Raw genomic sequence first — 21842 nt, 5'->3', positions numbered from 1 at the left:
ATCACTGCTATCTATTCAGATTAAAAGGGTAATCTGCAGGTGCTATATCCATTTTTTGATTTATAAATTAATGATGTACTCCGGTGTACTCATAGATTTTTTAAGAATGTAATTTATAAATGCCTCATGAGCTTAGTTCAACTGTTGTACCCATCAGAACCCAAAATATGAGCTTGTTTTACTCCAATGTTTGTAAACGAAGTAAATGTAATCAAACACTGTATAGCCTCAAAACATAGTTAAAACTATACCTTTGATATCCTGGATGGTCAGTCCATAGCTCAGTCTATGAATTTGGGAGTGGTTCGGTTTCTCTTACCCATCCCTTTTACCGAATTTGTTATAATACATTTGGTAACATATTGCTATGTGCAGTCTTCTATTTTTGCAGATCAACATTGTCCATAACGTTTTCTCAAAATTGATGTATGTTTCTTATACTTTATTATTGGAAATAGCCTATTAAACCAAGATCAATCAAACATTGCATCATTGTTTGAATTAAAATGCAGTTTATGTGGCACATGCGAATAATACGAAAAAGCATCCACAGTCGACTATCACCCAGTGCTTATATACTCCTGATCAGCAGTGGACAAAACAGCAACTACATCCGGGTAAGTTGTGTGACCTTGGTTGGTTAATTGTCATGGCGGCCATCGTCAGGATAAATTCTGTCTGTCACAGAGGTGTCAAACGTAAGTGTCTTTGTGTGTAACTGTATGTTAATTCCACATTTGTGTGTATTTCATATTGTTGTTCTTGAGAATTACAAATTGTTACCAAAAGTAACTTTACATATTGTAATGTGCTAGTAGCTAGCCAGCTAACGTAATGTTAGCTGATGGATGAGCAAGGTACGACTTTTCAAATTCATAGTGACTTCACCTAGTCGGCTCGGGGATCTTTTGGTTACTGGCATTCGATCTTAACCGCTAGGCTTCATGCGCGAGCTGTCACTGACGTCAATTATTGGCGTCACTGCATTGAATCGGATCTGTTTCCGTATCTCGTAAAGTAGCCTGAAGCAGCTAAAATGATCAACCTCGATTCTGAACTCTTCATATCAGTTTTAGGCCTCATGCTTGTTAGGAATTAAGGCCATCTCAACATAATCTATCACTTTTCAAAATATTCTATATACATGTTAGGCTATTCTTCCCCTATCAATCCCACATACTGTGGCATGAATCCAATTCAACCATACTCCAACAGTATATGGTCTTTGGCTGCCAAAACTTCAGTTCCTCGAATATCTTCCGTTACTATATGTGACCTCTAGTTGTACTTATACTAACTACTTTTAACAACTACCAAGACACACGATTCACACAAACAAGTTACCCTAAAAAATGTATAAACCAGACAGGCTACCTGTGATTGCTGACAACCACAATAATGGAATGGTTTATTCATGATACTCCTTACAGTTTGAGGAAAGAAAGACGCCTCCTCTGATTTATAAAGGCCTATGTGTAATAATATTCACATTTTGGAACTGAGCCATGTGTGAACAACTGTCTACATTACAGTATAGCCTAAGCTTTATTGTTTTTTGTTGCTTTGCCTTATTTTATAGCCTACTTATAATTGAACAGTAAATATTGTGATTTAGTTGAAATATTGTTCATGACACTGATTTCTCGTCTTCTCCCCACAGCTCTGTTTTATCGTAGCTCTCTCCTCTCTCGACCCCTGGTGGCACAGCAAAAGGACCAGGACTGTCCCTACCCGTTGACTGCTAGGATTCATGGATCCTCATCTCTCTATGGTTTGTTTCCACAATATAAGAGCTTTGCCGATAGCCTAAAGTTTGCCTGTAGCACTCAAAGATTAATAATAATGGTATGTTTGATTTTTGTGACCTTTTTAAAGTAATCAATGTTCAGGCTAGGATACTTGTTATGTAAGGTGATAGTGGTAGTATTAGAGCCTACATCCCTACACCTAAGGGGATTCAAGTATTTTTTTGGCTCTCTCTTGTATACTGAGCTGTCTCATGCAAGAAGGATTTAAGAGAGGGGGTTAAGTCATTTATTGGCAGGGAGCCGGTTAGTGATGTCCCCACTGACATGTTGTTTGTGTGTTTGGTACATACAGTCCATTCGTTAAGCATTCAGACCCCTTTAATTTTTCCACATTTTGTTACGTTATAGCCTTATTCTAAAATGTATTAAATAGTGTCCTCCCCCCCAATCGACACACAATAACCCATGATGGCAAAGCAAAAACAGGCAAATATATTTTTTGCAAATGGATAAAACATTTACATAAGTATTCAGACCCTTTACTCAGCACTTTGTTGAAGCACCTTTGGCCGTGATTACAGCCTCAAGTCTTCTTGGGAATGACGCTAAAAGCTTGGCACACCTGTATTTGGGGAGTTTCTCCCATCCTTCTCTGCAGATCCTCCCAAGCGCTGTCAGGTTGGATGTGGAGCGTCGCTGAATAGCTATTTTCAGGTCTCTCCAGAGATGTCTGGGCTCTGTCTGGGCCACTCAAGGACATTCAGAGACTTGTCCCAAAGCCACTCATGTGTTGTCTTGGCTGTGTGCTTAGGGTCGTTATCCTGTTGGAAGGTGAACCTTCCCCCAGTCTGAGAACCTGCTCCAGAGCGCTCAGGACTTCATCAAGGAGCTCTGTGTACTATTCTCTGTTAATTTTTCCCTCGATCCTGACTAGTCTCCCAGTCCCTGCAGCTGAAAAACATCCCCACAGAATGATGCTGCCACCACCATGCTTCACCGTAGGGATGGTATTGGCCAGGCAATGAGTGGTGCCTGGTTTCCTCCAGATGTGACGCTTGGCATTCAGGCCAAAGAGAATCTCATCCAGAAAATCTTGTTTCTCATGGTCAGAGTCCTTTAGGTGCCTTTTGTCAAACTCCAAGCTGGCTGTCATGGCCACTCTACCATAAAAGCCTGATTGGTGGAGTTCTGCAGAGATGGGTGTCTTTCTGGAAGGTTCTCCCATCTCGACTGAGGAACTCTGGAGCTCTGTCAAAGTGACCATTGGCTTCTTGGTCACCTCCCTGACCAAGGCCCTTTTTATTTAACTAGGCAAGTCAGTCAAGAACAAATTCTTATTTGTTCTTCTCCCCGGATTGCTCAGTTTGGCTGAGAGGCCAGCTCTAGGAAGTCTTGGTGGTTCCAAACTTCTTCCATTTAAGAATCATGGAGGCCTCTGTGTTCTTGGAGACCTGCAATGCAGCAGAATTGTTTTGGTACCCTTCCCCAGATCTGTGCTTCGACACAATCCTGTCTCGGAGCTCTACGGACAATTCCTTCGACCTCATGGCTTGGTTTCTCTGTCATGCACTGTCAACTATGGGACCTTATCTAGACAGGTGTGTGCCTTTCCAAATCATGTCCAATCAATTGAATTTACCACAGGTGGACTCCAATGAGGTTGTAGAAACATCAAGGATAATCAATGAAAACAGGATGAACCTGAGCTCAATTTGGATTATTTTCTCAGAACAAGGTTAGCCAACACGTGGCATGATGTTTGAACTGTGATATCTAGTGAACCATGAAACTTGAGAACCTAAGCAACAACTTATGAGAGCGGGCCACAGGAGGTTGGTGGCATCTTAATTGGGGAGGACGGGCTCGCGGTAATGGCTGGAGCGGAATCAGTGGAATGGTATCAAATACATCATACACATGGTTTCCATGTGTTTGATGCCATTCTATTTGCTCCGTTGCTCCGCCATTATTATGAGCCGTCCTCCCCTCAGCAGCCTCCACTGGAGCTGATTTGTATATTAAAGCCTCAAAGATATAAACCTCAGTTATGAACTGACTGGGATAATTGTTAAACGCAACAACAAAAATCCATTGGCTAATAGACAAACGTAATTGCTTCTATGTGCTAAAAACATGTCAGGCCAACTATAAATCTCTCTCTGGCTAAAGGGTTATAAAATACATGTAAATACACTGTTTTCAATGATGAGTCTTTAAATGATTACCCCCCTCTCTCCACAAGAGGTTAGTTCTGCATGTGGATGTATGATTGAATGTTTTGTTATTTGCCCTTTTGCAGCTGGCTCAGGGTCCAAAGCTGCCTCCCTGCATTGGACAGGAGAGCGTGTGGTGAGCGTACTGCTGCTGGCCATGGGGCCTGCTGCCTACTACTTCCCCGGACCTGCTGTTGACTACTCGCTGGCTGCCGCCCTCACCCTGCATGGCCACTGGTAAGACGAGTTTCCCTCAAATTGTTAATTTGTTTAAAGAGCACTGGCCAGCGGTCTCACTTCCTTGTTCTGGTTAAATATTTTTACTTTCATATTTCCACAAACAATCATTTCCAGACTAAAATTGTTGTACGTGTTCCGATTAAGCTCAGACCATAGTTATTCAGCTTGAGAAAATGACTTGTGTTGTGACTACAGTCAGAAGCTTTTATGAAGGACAATGGTGAATAGAATAGAGTAGGCAAGTGGTTGGGATAACCAACCAAGTCTATGTCCACTACATTTCTGCTCATGCAAAAACAGTTTTGTTCTTAGCATTTATTTTAATTTCATTTACGAGAGCTTTTAGATTTTTGAAGAGGTGGGCTAAATGTCTCCCTGGAGCACTATGCCATAGCTAGACCACTGACTAAATAAGTGGCAGGTTTAAAGTACAAATCCTAGTCATGTGTGGTGTTAATACCCCTTAGTTTTTCGTTTTGGGTACTTGGATATCCTCAAGGCATGTCCCTCTAATGAAAACCAGCTAATTCCCAGTTGTCAAACTTGTCGCCAAATTGTCGCTGAGGAGTTGAAATGCACACTTATATGATTTTTTTTTTATATCAAGATTACAGTTAAGAATGCTGGTCATGTGTAATACACAGTGGCTTTTCCATTTGGGCTACTTTTGTTAAATGTCTTGGACTATAATGAAGCAATTTTTAAAACTGCACTCAGTACTATTTAACTTTGCCTTACTTGCTAAGGCTAATGTTTGAGTGCCACTATTTGAACTGGAGTCATGAAATAGCACCATTGTCCAGTTAACTGAGGAACACTATGAGCCCGCTTACGAAGCTCTGTCCTCCAAGGCCACTGCTATGTACATTGGCTTATCTCTTTAGGCATCATTCAAGGATTTCACCATTCCTCATCCCTTAATGCTTCTAGTTCTGTTTGTTCTCAATGTAATGGTGTTGCTTCCGTCCCTCTCCTTGCCCTGCCCTGGGCTCGAACCTGGGACCCTCTGAATACATCTACAACAGTCACCCACAAAGCATCGTTACCTGTCGCTCCACAAAAGCCGCAGCCCTTACAGAGCAGGGGAAACGACTACTTCTAGGTCTCAGAGCGGCGTCATTGATTGAACGTTACTAGCGCACACCACTAACTAGCTAGCCATTTCACATGGGCTACATAAACAGGACAAGACACCCCACTCTGTAGTCTAAACAAAGAATAGCCTAACTAAGGTCGCATGATGGTTCCTTGAGCTATTGGTGTGTTCCTCAAGGACTTAGTGCCTCCTTGGTGGGTCTTCAGCCATTCAGATTATGCATTTGTCCACTTCCCTCTGCAAAATATTACCCTAGGGAAGCCAATGATAATGAAGTCAGGACTATGTCCCATCATGACTATGAAGTTAGGATGGCTATAACCAGTGGTGTACTGGAGGGTTAACGCCGATGTTCCCTCTAAGCTGCGCTCAGTAGCCCCGAGAGTGCATGCAGAAGAAATATCAGCCCACAGAGAAGCACGAGATGAAACTTCACTCAACGCAGCTGGAAGACATACCTTTGGTCAGTGTAGGAAAGGGAGAGCGAAGGGATGTTGAGAGGCGGACCTTCAGTCTGCTGCTCTTTTCCTCCACTGAGCCTGACCATCAGATGCAGGTACCATCAGCCCAGGAAAATAAAATCAAGCAAAAATATTTCAAATGTATGCTCACTCAGCTGTGCCTCAAGTAATACAATTGATCAATTACCTGTGTGATCATATAGCCTACCTCAAATGTTTTTATATAAAAATAAATTAAATGACCGAAGAACAATGCATTGGCAGAGCAATTCAAGAAAAGCCAATATGTGGTGATGGCTTACTGCACAAACCTCATTGCTACAGTACTGTTTTTAATTGGTTAATGTTGCATAGGCTTACGTTTTTTAAGTCAGGTTTAAAAAAATATATATATATATCTGCGGTAGATCTCGTCTTGCAGTTTGACTCAGTGATCTTGACTCAGAAAAGGTTGGTGACCACTGTTCTAGAGTTTTCCCTGTTAACACTATCAACCTTTCCTTTTACTGTGGAAATTGTGATAGAACCAATGCAATATTAGCCACTTTCAATGCAACATACTGAAACAAAACCAACTATGCAAGAGATTGTTGTATACAGAACACATCGGAGTAAGATTCTATTGCATTGACACGCACTACTCAGCCCATACTCTACACAGACTGGTGCGGCATAAACAATTAAAGCTGCAGTAGGCCTATATGCAAATAGCCCATTGCCATATATGGATCTGTGCCATTTACTTTGAAATGGACTGTGTTTACAGCATGAGCGGTCGTGAGTAGATGCGCTTGTTTTGAGATCAGAGCGAGAGCTGCATGTAGCCATGTTTGCACATTTTGTTCATATCCTTTGCTAGTTAGTGAGTTATCCCAGTTATAGATAATTTGTAGTCAGCAATAGGGGAGTGATTGCTTCTTACAAGAACACAAAAGGTTGTACATTTCTAGACGTATTTGAAAAACGAGTCAGATAAGCTTTTTTTTGTCTTAAAGGGGCAGTGTTGTATTTGAAAACAGGCTTGAATAAGCTAAGTTGGAAGAGGGTAGCATAATTTGTCTGATTCTCTAAAATAATGGTATGGGAATAATAATAATACATTTTATATATAAAGTGGTTTCTTGCATCAAACAACAAAACATTTTCAGTCACTTCATGTCTGACGGACAAATGGATAAAAAAGGTTCATGTCAAGCCCTGCATGTGTTTTTTTTTCAACAGTCTCATGGAATGTAGGCCTACATTGAACATCACACATTGACTGCTACTGTAGGCTGAGTGATAGAACTGCTATTTCCAAGTTGAAATGTTATGGGATGCATTTTCATCCATTGTTTTTGATGGTACGCCATGCTGGTAGGCCTGCATTATGATCATATAGTCACAGTAGCCTACTTGGCCACCGCTAAATGTAAATTAAAGCAGTTACAGCTTCTGTTCACAGTAAACACGTTCAAGTTTGCAATTAACAGACCTGAGGGAACATTGGTTATCACTGTTTAGCCACTTCTATTTTGCCCTAGCGTTTACCCACCTTTTGCTCAAAAATGCATTGAAGGTATATGGAGCGTTACTTTGACCCACCACGATTATAGTTTACCCACCTATTATTCCTTTTTTTTGCCATACATCACTGGCTGTTACGTAATATTGTGGTTTTAAGCCGTCTCATACATTTCTTGTATTGTCTTCTCTCTCCAGGGGGATTGGACAAGTCTTAACGGACTACGTTCACGGAGAACCGAAGATCAAGATGGCCAACGCAGGCCTCTTCCTGTTGTCGACTGTCACCTTTGCCGGTCTCTGCTACTTCAACTACAACGATGTAGGCATTTGCAAAGCGGTGGCCCTCTTATGGAGCAAATGAATGGATTGAGGTTTGGGATGGGTGGCGTGGGCACTGGGATATCAGCCGTCTTGTTCTGGTATGATTGTGAACATTCAAGGGATTATATGTACATTTCTATAAATATATAATTTCACAATATTACCAGTGATTCACAAGTGTCGTAAATCATGTTGAGTCAGGATTTTGTGGGGGAGGAAGGGGGAAATGAACTTTTTTTTTTTTGCTCGTTTGTAAGTTCTGGAGGTTTTGTGTTGTGCATCAACAGGTCTGTTTTTGGCATGTTAATAATCTGCTCCTATTGATTTATGTGGACTAAACTAAATAAGTAGTCCCCCTGACCCCTACCAAACACACATACACATGCTGCAGTTGGTTAAATGTTATACTGTTAAGGAGGGTGCAATTTTACAGAATGCTTAGATAGAAACGCATTTTGTAGAACAGATGTGATGATAGAATAGGGAAGTGTCAGGTTTATTCAATGCATTTCTAGCTTCCTCTCACTGAGTCCACTTCTGTTATCAAACTGCTAATATTCCAAACTCTTGTGTATTGATTATTATCTGAGAAAGTATCCACAGTGATTTACATATTTGACCTGAATTTCAGATCCAGTATGGCAAATGACTTCTCATCTCTTCTGTACTAACTTCATTTATGTAGACATTGCATTCTTATTTGTGGTATGTTTTGTGTCTGTCACCAGTCTGTAAATACCAGCTAGTGCCCTTCAAGACCATTGCAGTCAGCTTAGTGCCACACATTTAGTCTGTTTGACCTTGCTGGTCTGGTTTGATTGACATGAGCAAATGGATGTGACCACTGGCAGTATTTAAACCCCATAGCCATACTGTTCTGGACTTCAGGGGTCTGTTCAGAAAGGGTGCAACGTTATAGAACATTGAGATATGCATTTTGTATAACTGATATGATTTGTCATGTGGAATTGGGCATCACCACAGCTCTATTCATTAAATGTCTAACTGCAATGTTTAGAACGTTTCACCTCACTGAGCACATCCCAGGAGCATGTAGAAGAGTAGCCATACTGATCTGTACACCATTGCACTTCCTCCTGTACCAGGCCGTGTTTTAAATTAGTCAGTCAATAATTATCCTATGACAATGTCCTGGTTTTGTAATGTGCATAATTTACTTTCTCAGCTGTGCCTGGCATCATACTCTTGCTTGAATATTTAGCATAGTACAATCTTGTTGGCAGGAATTTCACTTTCCATTTATCTGATCGTGTGTGTGTGTATGAACAGCTGCTAAACGTCAAGTTGAGTACAGCTAGCATCAAATATTAAGTCAAGTCAACAGCGGGCGCATGCACTTAGTCAAAATGGCAGAGCTTTGTTTTTGTTCTGTTGGCAGAAACAAGTAAGAGTTGTCCTTGTTAAATATCTAAGAAAGATGAAGGTATGTCTTTGTTCTCATATTACTCAAATGTCTAAAAGCTAAAATGGCTTTGGAAATTCAGCTGTGTTGTCTGTTTATTAGTTCTCGTCGATTTATACATCAATCCGTTCAGATTGTTACTCACAAATTAACTTTGGGAAGAAAAATGCACCTTAAGCCTCTTCAGAATAAAAGTGGATACGGATTTGATTATGTATTAAAATCTGTTTAATACAGAGCATATACAGAGGACGGTAGAGTACACACAGGTAGAAACTGTCTAGTAACTGGTCAGAATGACTAAGCAATCAAACTTAAGAGTATACTATTTCTACTCTGTAATAGGTATTTAAGCATTAAAACTATTATAAACCATCCCACTGGAAAAAATAACTTTCTATTCTATAAACACTGAGTATTTACAGTGGCTTAACAAAAGTACCATAAACTCAACATGTCAGTAAGTCCATAGAACAGTTCTCATCCACATCCTTATGCACCTTCCTGAGAACTAACTTCATGAGCGCTGCTTCTGGTCCATCCTCAAAGCTCAAGTACCAGCTACACCACAGCGATGAGTTAAATCTGTACTGAGATGTACCAGGAATTAGTTCCATGAAGAACACAGCCTCATGTTTTGAGCTGCCAATTTGGTCAGGCAAAGGTTGCTCCTGGGGGAAAATAGAAGGGAATGGGGGTTACCTTTTCTTGTCAGTGTGAAGTTTGTTTTTGCAAACAGCTGGTATGAAGGTACAGTAATAATCACACCTGGGTATGTGTTCAGTAGGGAGAAACTATGAAATGGCAATGTACTTCCTGACCTTGTCTCATAAGGAGAACACCGATTTTTGTTTTTCTTGGAACAACTGTTGAACCCAACCCAGTTGTCAACCCAAACTAAGGCTAAAGAGACTGTTCAGAGTGTGTCTATTGCTTTTTGGGAAGTTCAGCTATATGTTAAATGTAACGTAGATGTAAGCACTTAATTTCAAAATGTATGCTTACCAGTGGTTTGGCAGAAACTGCTTTTTGGTCCCCATTCTTCTCGCAGCACACCATATAAGTTTGCTTACAAGGTGATGTCACAGAGAGAATAACAGCACTTCCTCTGGGCCTGTCAATGTCATTGTTTCTATATACTTGGATATTGAACCGGCAATCATCTAGAAACAACCAGATAACAAGAAAAAAAAATATGCATTCAACAAGAGGGATATACGTCTTGCAGCAAAATGCTTGAAGTACTTTTGCATGTTTTTGTCATATGGATGTCACATGATCTTCCCTGATGCATGGGGTTGTGATATGCAGCAAGCACATCAGTAGCCTAATCTCTGTATTATACTTTGAGGGCTAGTTTACTGGACACAGATTCAGGGGTTAAAGCCCCCCCAAAATCCCATGACTTAAACTTAGATGTAGACTCAGTGAAATGACGTTGCCACGAGCAACACCGCAGATTTGAAATAAACGAGATTCAAGACTTCATTCTCATCATTTTGAACATGTATTAAACCGTGAGTGGCCAATTCCATATGACAGAAATCCTTCACAGTGATGGATAACTTTAACCCCAGCAAATTGGGTTCACTAGGTATATTTACCTGCTTTGCATTGCTCCTTATTCCGCTCTTTAAACTTGAGACCTTCTTCATCTACAACCAGGAATCTGTTGTTCTTGATTTTGATCATTTTTTGGAAGCATTTTTTAGTCTCCTTTTTAAAATCATCCAACTCGAAATCTGCAGACGAGGAGGGAATGTGTGAACACAACAAACAAAAAAACATTTCACAGTGTGATATACACAGAGTATACAAAACAGACTGACCAGGTGAATCCAGGTGAAAGCTATGACCCCTTATTGATGTCACTTGTTAAATCAACTTCAGATCAGTGTAGATGAAGGGGAGGAGACATGTTAAAGAAGGATTTTTAAACCTTGAGACATGGATTGTGTACGTGTGAATGGGCAAGACAAACAATTGAAGTGCCTTTGAACGGGGTATGGTAGTAGGTGCTAAGTGCACTGGTTTGTGTCAAGAACTGCAAAAGACATCCAGCCGACTCGACAACTGTGGGAAGCATTGGAGTCAGCATCCCTGTGGAACGCTTTCGACACCTTGTAGAGTCCATGACCTGACAAATTGAGGCTGTTCTGAGGGAAAAACGGGGGTGCAACTCAATATTAGGAAGGTGTTCAGTGTACATGTTTTAAAGTAACTGTCCAGTGTTTTCAGATTTGTATGAAATATGACCTATAGTTAATTACAATACGAGTTAATTAATATTATTTGGAAGAAAAACTAAAGTATATTAAAAAGCAACTTATCTGTGTTGGAATGGTGTGGGAGTACACCAACAACAGAATGGTACGGGCATATACTGGTCCTCAGGAGGATGACATCAGAGAGGAAGAGGCTGAGAGAAAGGATCTACTCCTGTCAAAATCTGTCCACGTGGGAATACAGCGATAAGCAGACCAGTAAGCAGACCGCCTTCCTTCCCGCCTTTAGGACAATGACTCCCATTGTTAGGGTGGAGACAAGACCATCTCGTCATTATATACAGCATCTCTGATTTCATCATCCTCTATGAGGAAATAGAAGGCATTTTTTAAATGTTCTGTTTGAGATACAAGTTTGAGGTGTGGTTTTTGAAGTGTTTTTTTTCCTTCTCCAATTTATGCTTTGGCCACAAACACGAGTATAGCATGAGTTAACAACATTATTTGGGTATGAGCTAACAGAATGTGAGATTTTCACTGGAAAGTTACTTTAACATTCTATGTTTTCAGCTGGAACTAAATAGCACATGGTCTAGGTAAGACGAGCCACATCTACATGACTTGTAATTGTTAGAAATGTATATTACCTTCATGTTCAACTTTACAGGGAATCAGTCCACACAGATAACATGAAGAAAACACAAAGACACAAGGAGCAGAGGGTGACATCCCTGACAAAGCTTTGAACATAATTCACTTTTTTTTTTTTAATCGGTAGTTTACACATGTGGATATAAAAAACAAAGTTCAGTCAACCTTTTAAAGATCCACTTTACCTTGAAAAAATATGTCCTCCTTGTCTACTATCGCAAACTCAACACACTTACATTCGGAGTTGCTTGCCATCTTCTCAGAATCAAGCTTGAACGTCACTAGAGGCAAAAATATGTTATGAGGCCTATATTTATGACAAATAGTGTCATACATGTATTTATCCACTCACTGGCCATGTGCCCTTCATACACACACACACACACATACATACATACGTAGGCTAGTTAAATAGCCTACTCAATTAGCCTTAAAAATACTATAATATAGCTTATATAATTTACATTTAATAAAACACTACTAATTAGAATAGCCTCTTCTCGTACCAATGCAGATGTGGGATTTTCTTTCAAACACCAGATGGAGACATTTCACTTGATTATGCCATGAATCGAGCTGCACTGAGGAACACCTTCCCTTTCCTTTCCAGACGGACCAGATGAGGGATGCAACTCAATATCAGGAAGGTGTTCCTAATGTTTTGTACACTGTAATCGCCATTCCAGGACTACAGTTTGCGGTATCCGGGATCATTGGGACGTCCCTACCCTAAACCCTACATTTACCTTAACCATTATAAAATGTACACTTCAAATGAGGTAAGGATGTCCCAATGATCCATCATCAAGATCCATTGGCAGATAGTCATCCGATCATACACATAGCACTACTTTTAGTGTTAGGAAACGCTGCCAACTCAGTAAACAGATCCCAACATTATTATCATACAATCATATTATTGTCATTATCGTTGAATCAATGTACAATATCTTAATAAAGCTACCCAATTGGCCTACTCTCAGGCTACATGTGTTTTGTTCCACGCGTGTTTAATGCCGTGTTCAAAACAACTGGGAGCTCATTACTCAAAACTCTGAAATCGATTTGAAACAGTCATCCAACTCGACATTCCTACTCGGGAACTCTGGCCTCTTTTTAGCGCTCAGACCTGAAGCTCACTAAAAAGTCATGATTTGATCTCGTATTTTTCCGAGTTCTCAGTTGTTTTGAATGCGGCATAAAAGCCCGGCAGGTAGGGCACAACCAGGAAGTGGTTTCAATCATAAACCATTTAGATTTAACTTGTCAACTCTACAGTATTCTTAAAGATGAAGTGTGGCTATATCTTACCTCGTAAATGTCGCCTTCTGTAGGCTGTTCAGTCATGCCTTGAACTTAGAAAAGTTTCTTAAATCTGTTATTAATCTTCCCAGAGATAGTTTGTACAGACAGATGTAGCCTATTCATGTGTGGTACCTCCGACACTCGGTCGCATTGTAGCTAAACCCAATTTACGCTTTAAACAATAAAGATCCGGAGGGTGTGATGCAATCGCGGCGCCTCCGGAGGCTTGCAGAGGCCAAATCGAGCACCACAACGCCATGCGCCTCCCAAATTTTGTAACGCAAAAAGTAGAAAGGGCTATAGACTGTTTCTCTAAATTAAACTATAAGCGTTTGGGAATATGATGACATTGCTAAAGTAGGCACGTATCAAGTTGCACGGTCAATCCGCAGGGTTGGGTAGGTTACTTTCTAAATGTAATCCTTTACGATTTTACTAATCAGTAACGGGACTTTTGGATGACCCAAACTCAGTAACGTAATCTGATTACATTCAGTAACTTTTAGAAATGTATGTTACCAATTGACAACATATTGCCGGATAAATCAATGTTCAAGTTTGCATAGCTGGCCATGATTTTGTTGTCATGGAGGACTGATGGGGCTCATTGATTCGATGCTGCGCTCATGGAATGGCATGCTTTGAGCACTACTGAAAAGTGCTATTTACATGTGAAAAATGTATGCCATATGCTGCATTTGCTATAGGAATATTGTTTACCTTTTTGTTGTTGACACTTTGATATCCTGATAATATGCAACTGTTTGAAGGGCAAATCATCAGATGAAATAATAAGAAAACCGCCACCCCGCCTCTGTTTTGGTAAAAAAAAAACTGAGGGATGGGCCTGGAGAAATGTAATCCCGCTCAGATTAATAGACAAAGATATGAATGCAAGGACTGATCATCCATGCTATCAAAATTATTGTTTTAACCATGTTATGAGGCTATACAGTGTTTGTTTACATTTACAATGTTTACAAACATTGGGGTAGACATGTGTAAACATGTGTAAACAAGCTTATATTTTTGGTTCTCATGGAGTATGACAATTTAACTAAACTCATGAGGCATTTATAAAAGTTATATTCTTCAAGAATCAATGGATATATACAGTACCAGTCAAAAGTTTGAACACACCTATTCACTCAAAGGTTTTTCTTTATTTTTACTAGTGAAGACATCAAAACTACTATGAGATAACACATATGGAATCATGTAGTAACCAAAAAAGTGTTAAATAAAATATTTTATATTTGAGATTCTTCAAAGTAGCCACCCTTTGTCTTGATGACAGATTTGCACACTCTTGGCATTCTCTCAACCAGCTTCATGAGGAATGCTTTTCCAACAGTCTTGAAGGAGTTCCCACATATGCTGAGCACTTGTTGGCTGTTTTTCCTTCACTCTGCGGTCCAACTCATCCCTAACTCAATTGGGTTGAGGTCAGGTGATTGTGGAGGCCAGGTCATCTGATGCAGCACTCCATCACTCTCCTTCATGGTCAAATAGCCCTTATACAGCCTGGAAGTGTGTTGGGTCATTGTCCTGTTGAAAAACAAATGATAGTGGGACTAAGTGCAAACCAGATGGGATGGGGTATCGCTGCAGAATGCTGTGGTAGCCATGCTAGTTATGTGTAAATCAAATCAAATGTATTTATACAGCCCTTCTTACATCAACTGATATCACAAAGTGCTGTACAGAAACCCAGCCTAAAACCCCAAACAGCAAGCAATGCAGGTGTAGAAGCACGGTGGCTAGGAAAAACTCTCTAAAAAGGCCAAAACCTAGGAAGAAACCTAGAGAAGAACCAGGCTATGAGGGGTGGCCAGTCCTCTTCTGGCTGTGCCAGGTGGAGATTATAACAGCACATGGCCTAGATGTTCAAATGTTCATAAATGACCAGCATTGTCAAATAATAATAATCATAGTAGTTGTCGAGGGTGCAACAAGTCAGTAACACAAGAGTAAGTGTCAGTTGGCTTTTTCATAGCCGATCTTTGAGAGTATCTCTACCGCTCCTGCTGTCTCTAGAGAGTTGAAAACAGCAGGTCTGGGACAGGTAGCACGTCCGGTGAATAGGTCAGGGTTCCAGCAGGTCTGGGACAACAGGTCTGGGACAGGTAGCACATCCGGTGAACAGGTCAGGGTTCCATAGCTGCAGGCAGAACAGTTGGAACTGGAGCAGCAGCACGGCCAGGTGAACTGGGGACAGCAAGGAGTCATCAAGCCAGGTAGTCCCGAGGCATGGTCCTAGGGCTCAGGTCCTCCGAGAGAGAGAAAGAAAGAAAGAGAAAGAGAGAATTAGAGAGAGCATATTTAAATTCACACAGGACACCGGAAAAGACAAGAGAAATACTCCAGATGTGACAGACTGACCCTAGCCCCCCGACACATAAACTACTGCAGCATAAATACTGGAGGCTGAGACAGGAGGGGTTAGGAGACACTGTGGCCCCATCCGATGAAACCCCCGGACAGGGCCAAACAGGTATAACCCCACCCACTTTGTCAAAGCACAGCCTCCACACCACTGGAGGTATATCTCCAACCACCAACATACCATCCCGGGACAAGGCCGAGTATAGCCCACAAAGATCTCCGCCACGGCACAGCCCAAGGGGGGGCGCCAACCCAGACAGGAAGACCACGTCAGTGACTCAACCCACTCAAGTGACGCACCCCTCCCAGGGACGGCATTGAAGAACACCAGTAAGCCAGTGACTCAGCCCCCGTAATAGGGGTAGAGGCAGAGAATCCCTGTGGAAAGAGCGGAAACCGGCCAGGCAGAGACAGCAAGGGCGGTTCGTTGCTCCAGCCTTTCCGTTCACCTTCACACCCCTGGGCCAGACTACACTTAATCATAGGACCTACTGAAGAGATATGTCTTCAGTAAAGACTTAAAGGTTGAGACTGAGTCTGCGTCTCTCACATGGGTAGGCAGACTATTCCATAAAAATGGAGCTCTATAGGAGACACTACCTTGTCACAACACAACTGATTGGCTCAATGTAACGCCCTGGCCATAGAGAGGTTTTTTTTGTTCTTTATTTTGGTTAGGCCAGGGTGTTACATTGGGTGGGCGTTCTATGCTCATTTTCTATGTTGTCTGTTTCATTGATTTTGGCCGTGTGGCTTCCAATCAAGCACAGCTGTTGTTGGTTGTTGCTGATTGGGAGTCACACATAAGTGCCTGTTTTTCCTTTGGGGTTTTGTGGGTAATTGTTTCTGTTTAGTACCTGACAGGACTGTTTGGCTGTCGGTTTTCTTGTTTTGTTTTGTGTAGTGTTCTTTAGTAAATTAAACTTCAATGATGAACACTAACTCTGCTGCGCCTTGGTCTACTCTCTCTCCCGACAGCCGTTACACTCAAACGCATTAAGAAGGAAAGAAATTCCACAAATGTACTTTTAACAAGGCACACCTGTTAATTAAAATGCATTCCAGGTGACTACCTCATGAAGCTGGTTGAGAGATTCCATATGTGTTATTTCATGGTTTTGCGGTCTTCATTATTATTCTACAATGTAGAAAATAGTTGAAAATAAAGAAAAACCCTTGAATGAGTAGGTGTGTCCAAACTTTGACTGGTACAATATAAAATAAAATATGTTGTTTTCTAAACAAGGCACATTTGTTTTGAAAGCATGGTGTAATTTGTACCAAATTTGAAATTTAACAGATTGAGGTTATGATCAAGTTGTTTCCTGTTAGGATAATGGCCATGGATATAAAAGGAAACTTTATTCTATATTTAGTTTTTTGTGATGAACATAATTAGCATAACTGATCAACTCAAATCTGTAGTCCCAAGGCTGTCAATTTAGTATGGCATAAACACCATACTATTACATTTACATAATTGATCTCTAACAGACATGTCTGTGGTATTGACCAAAATGGCAGTTATAGTTAGTTTGTAACTATTAAATATTTCTTACATGCTAAATACTGTAGAGGGTTTGCTGTCTTGTGAACATGTATTATCAAAACTCACTGCACAGTACACTCATCATATGATTTATCATCAGACATGTGTACCGACTTCAAGGTGAAATTGAGAAGATATGAAAAGATGTTTGTTTGAGAACTTATACTTCATAAAAAGTCATTATAATAGTAGGAAACCATGATAGTCAGTTGATTTAAATAGCACAGCTTATCCTAAATCCAGGGAAAAGAGGGTTAACTCACATTGCAATATTCCAATAACTTGCATTCAACCTATGGTCAGGAATTCAACATTACTTAAAGTTTGTCAAAAACCCCTGGTTTATCTTTGCATTTATGATGATATAATATTGAGCGGTTTCACATTCATGTCCCATATATTGTTTCCCTATTCATCTGTGCCTAGACTGTATAAATCAGCACTCATAAAGTCAGAGATGGGGTGACATGAGGGGAATTGGTTTATCTACCTACACCATATCTTTACCACAACTGTTGTGTTGATCTCTGTTCCCTTGGCAAACATCTTGACAAGGGGCACTCCTCCCTTCACCTTGCATTAACTATTTTAACATGATCGCCTACGAATTATTTCCCTGTCAAGTTTGTCAAGGCATTTGTCCTCGTTTTGACAAACAGACAGTTTGGTTCAATTTAAGTGGGACATCACAGTAACTGATGACACAGGCAGGCTATGGTATAGTTTGGCCTCACTGTGAGAGGATGTGAGTAGAGTCAGAAAGAAAACATGCTGGAATGACTGAGCTCTGCGTCACTGCATATTTATCCTTTTTGATGAATGTCCATGGGGGCCAGAGTGACGCCACTGGACATAAGAAAATGTACAGTAACTGAAAGGATTAGGAAATAGCTCTCAGTTTTAGACCACACATTGCTGAAAGGACACTGTAGTTATTGTACAAAAATAACTATGTTGTATGTTAGATGATTGGAAATGCAGAGAGCATTTAAATTCAGACCTGGGTCAAATACACATGTCAAATGTGTGTTTGATTTAACCGTTTGCACTTTGGGGACTATACTATTGGTTCCATTGTACTGGCTAAAATTAATCAAGCACAGCTCAAGTATCTGTAGGTCAGGGTTCCCCAATAGGCCAAATTAAGAAAAAAGATCTCTCAACTAAAATCACCAGGAAATCAGCTCAAAGTGATTTTACTTTAGGAAATCTGTTCCCAAGTATTCCCACGCATACCTGGAGGCATATGTGATCGTATCCCAATGTAATCAAGGTTTGAAGTGTTCTGTTTTTGTCAAATATATCTGTTTGGGATTCTTGCAGTCAATTTGCAGTGTACAAATTATTTATAACTATGTTCCGCTCCATCGGCCCACGGCTGAATGTAATGGTGACCCATCTATATCATGCGATAATGATAACTAGAACGATAAGTTTATAAATAATGTGACCACAGTTTAAAATTATATCTTAAATGAATACTACTAATTTGATGGTTGTAGTCATCAAATGTCCCATTAACAACCACCCATATCAGCTAACTTTTTAATTTCACATTTCTCAAGTATAGGCAAATTATCATAATGAATGATAACAGCAAAATGCCTGTGATAAGTGATTGTAATGTTCGGTTTATCGTTCCAGCTACAGGCTACTGGCTAAAAAAATTATGTGAACCCTTTGGAAGTATCTGGATTTCTGCATAAATTGGTCATAAAATTTGATCTGATCTTCATCTACGTCACAACAATAGACAAATAGTCTGCTTAAACTAATAACACATCAAACAATTATATGGTTTCACACCCCGTGTAAACATTCACAGTGCAGGGTGGGAAAAGTATGTGAACTCTTGGATTTAATAACTGGTTGACCCTCCTTTGGCAGCAATAACCTCAACCAAACATTTTCTGTAGTTGCGGATCAGACCTGCGCAACAGTCAGGAGGAATTTTGGACCATTCCTCTTTACAAACTGTTTCAATTTAGCAATATTCTTTGGATGTCTGGTCTCTTGAGGTCATGCCACAGCATCTCAAATCGGGTTGAGGTCAGGACACTGACTGGGCCACTCCAGAAGGTGCATTTTCTTCTGTTTAAGCCATTCTGTTGTTTATTTACTTCTGTGTTTTGGGTCGTTGTCCTGTTGCATCACCCAACTTCTGTTGAGCTTCAATTGGCAGACAGATAGCCTAACATTCTCCTGAAAAATGTCGATAAACTTGGGAATTCATTTTTCCGTCGATGATAGCAAGTTGTCCAGGCCCTGAGGCAGCAAAGCAGCCTCAAACCATAATGCTCCCTCCACCATACTTTACAGTTGGGATGAGGTTTTGATGTTGAGGTGCTGTGCCTTTTTTTCTCCACAAGGTGTTTTGTGTTCCTTCCAAACAACTCAACTGTAGTTTCATCTGTCCACAGAATATTTTTCCAGTAGCACTATGGAACATTCAGATGCTCATTTGCAAACTTCAGACGTGCAGCAATGTTTTTTTTTGGACAGCAGTGGCTTCTTTCCGTGGTGTCCTCCCATGAACATCATTCTTGTTTAGTGTTTCACGTATCGTAGACTCGTCAGAGATGTTTGCATGTTCCAGAGATTTCTGTAAGTCTTTAGCTGACACTCTAGGATTCTTCTTAACCTCATTGAGCATTCTGCGCTGTGCTCTTGCAGTCGTCTTTGCAGGACGGCCACTCCTAGGGAGAGTAGCAACAGTGCTGAACGTTCTCCATTTATAGACAATTTGTCTTTCCGTGGACTGATGAACATCAAGGCTTTCAGAGATACTTTTGGAACCCTTTCCAGCTTTATGCAAGTCAAGCTTTATGCAAGTGTTTTTTATTAGGGCAAGGCAGCTCTAACCAACATCTCCAATCTCGTCTCATTGATTGGACTCCAGGTTAGCTGACTACTGAGTCCAATTAGCTTTTGGAGAAGTCATTAGCCTAGGGGTTCACATATTTTTTCCAACCTATACTGTGAATGTTTCAATTATGTATTCAATATAGACAAGAAAAATACAATAATTTGTGTCTTATCAGTTTAAGCACACTATGTTTGTCTATTGTTGTGACTTAGATTCAGATCAAATTTGATGACCAATTTATGCAGAAATCCAGGTAATTCCAAAGGGTTCACATACTTTTTCTTGCCACTGTACGTCAGAGGGACTGTTTCAATTCAGACAGTTTCACCCGCATATAACAAGAGATATGATAGGTGCTATCGTCCCGTTGGTTTAAGCTTATCCGTCATGAACAGGTCATTAGAAATCTGTGGTGTGTTATCTCCAGACATTTTACTTCTCTACACTGCAATAAATTACATCTATCAAGGATGATACAATTAACAAGGATTAACAGGGAGGAGCTTGTTCAGCGACCATCCAATCTTGGAAGGCGAAAGAATGTTTCCATGCCGTATATAAGAAATGTCTTATTGGCTAAATGAGAAAAGTCTCGAGAGTTAGACTAAATATTCCAAACTGATAGGTTCGTAGAAGGTGACCACCACTGACCTGGCTCGAAAGGGAAGATGAGGACAATGATCTCTCAAGATAAAACATCATAAACACACATAATTATGGATACATGGAGAAATACATACAAATATCTAAGGAAATTCCCTGTAATGCTGTCAAAAACAGCTGGAGTTCCCCTTTTAAACAGACTCATTCCACAATTTCAGTGTATAGCTGGAGGGTATGTTCAATATTATGAGTGCATGGAGGATTTTTTGTTATGGGAATGTCCTGTACTGAAATGAGCTAATTTAACCAATTACTTACTTTTCAAATGTAGGGACAGCTAGAGAGTCAAAAAATCATAAACCCACTCTAAAAACACATGCTTTATCGACTGGGTTGGCTAACAACTTCCAGATTGTAATAACATTAAAATTGGGGGTAATATAACACAGTAAATTCACAGTTCAGCGTACTGCAGGGAAAATAACACTAAACCTACATTTAAGTGATAATGCCAGAGAAGCCACTCAATGGGCACAGACGTCAGGTCAACATCCATTTTTGTCAACTAAGGTGAATTCAAAGTGAAATAATCAAACATTTTTACCATGTCAGTGGATTTACGTTAAAAGATCAGTTAAAGAAAAAGGAAAAAAAAGACAGAAATTCACAAAATTCCTTTATGTTGATGACTTTTGCCCGGTTAGAGTCTGATAAAGGTTCCAGGCATCCCATAATGTGACTTTTTAAAAATAGTTTTACCAAATAAAGTGAAACCACAAGTCTTTTGTTAATCTCCATCTTTTCATACATCTGTCCAGTGAGGATGTGTTTGAGCTGTAACATGACATGTAATAATGATGCAAGTTTAACAGCAGCTGTGCGACATGCTTCATGGGATTAACGGAGGGACAAGTTCAGGGGTCGTTATCATACAATCGTAGTTCTTGTTTTTGTAATTTAACATTTACGGTTCATGACCATAAACGTACCCTCGTCTCGAACTTCAGCACTGTGCTATTGAGGTCAACTCAATAACACCAAGGCACGTATTACACCAATCTCTTTGGTATTGCTCTTGCCTTGGCAATTTTTTAAAGGGTTACATACAGTAATTGTTATGCCAAATATGGCCACTACAATATTTAATAACACTATACTGAAAAATATTATAAAGTGTATTATAATAAAGATACAAAATATTTAATAGAATAAGGATAGGATCAACTTTAATGTCCCTGAGGCATCTTTTA

The 21842-nt window shown here is 40.2% G+C and overlaps 2 protein-coding genes across 5 annotated transcripts; one reads left to right on the top strand and one right to left on the bottom strand.

Annotated features, from left to right (window-relative positions):
* Window positions 1-583: 583 nt before the first annotated feature.
* sdhdb (succinate dehydrogenase complex, subunit D, integral membrane protein b) lies at window positions 584-9089 on the top strand. Its single transcript, XM_014162485.2, has 4 exons — window positions 584-698; window positions 1661-1771; window positions 4048-4198; window positions 7460-9089. Exons 1-4 carry the CDS (start codon window positions 650-652, stop codon window positions 7623-7625), a joined length of 477 nt encoding a protein of 158 aa, XP_014017960.1. The 5' UTR covers window positions 584-649; the 3' UTR covers window positions 7626-9089.
* Window positions 9090-9213: 124 nt separating this feature from the next.
* Window positions 9214-13478, bottom strand: il18 (Interleukin-18). 4 transcript variants are annotated; one of them, NM_001141408.1, is given in 7 exon segments: window positions 9223-9474; window positions 9477-9679; window positions 10014-10171; window positions 10613-10750; window positions 11881-11892; window positions 12070-12165; window positions 13196-13343. In NM_001141408.1, coding segments are annotated over 6 exon segments (618 nt in total). In that variant the 5' UTR covers window positions 12140-12165; window positions 13196-13343; the 3' UTR covers window positions 9223-9437.
* Window positions 13479-21842: the final 8364 nt, after the last annotated feature.

Source organism: Salmo salar, chromosome ssa20 (assembly GCF_905237065.1).
Source record: "Salmo salar chromosome ssa20, Ssal_v3.1, whole genome shotgun sequence".
Classification (NCBI taxonomy): Eukaryota; Metazoa; Chordata; class Actinopteri; order Salmoniformes; family Salmonidae; genus Salmo; species Salmo salar.
Note: the sequence above shows the minus strand (reverse complement) of the source record. Positions and strands in the feature narration are given on the sequence as shown.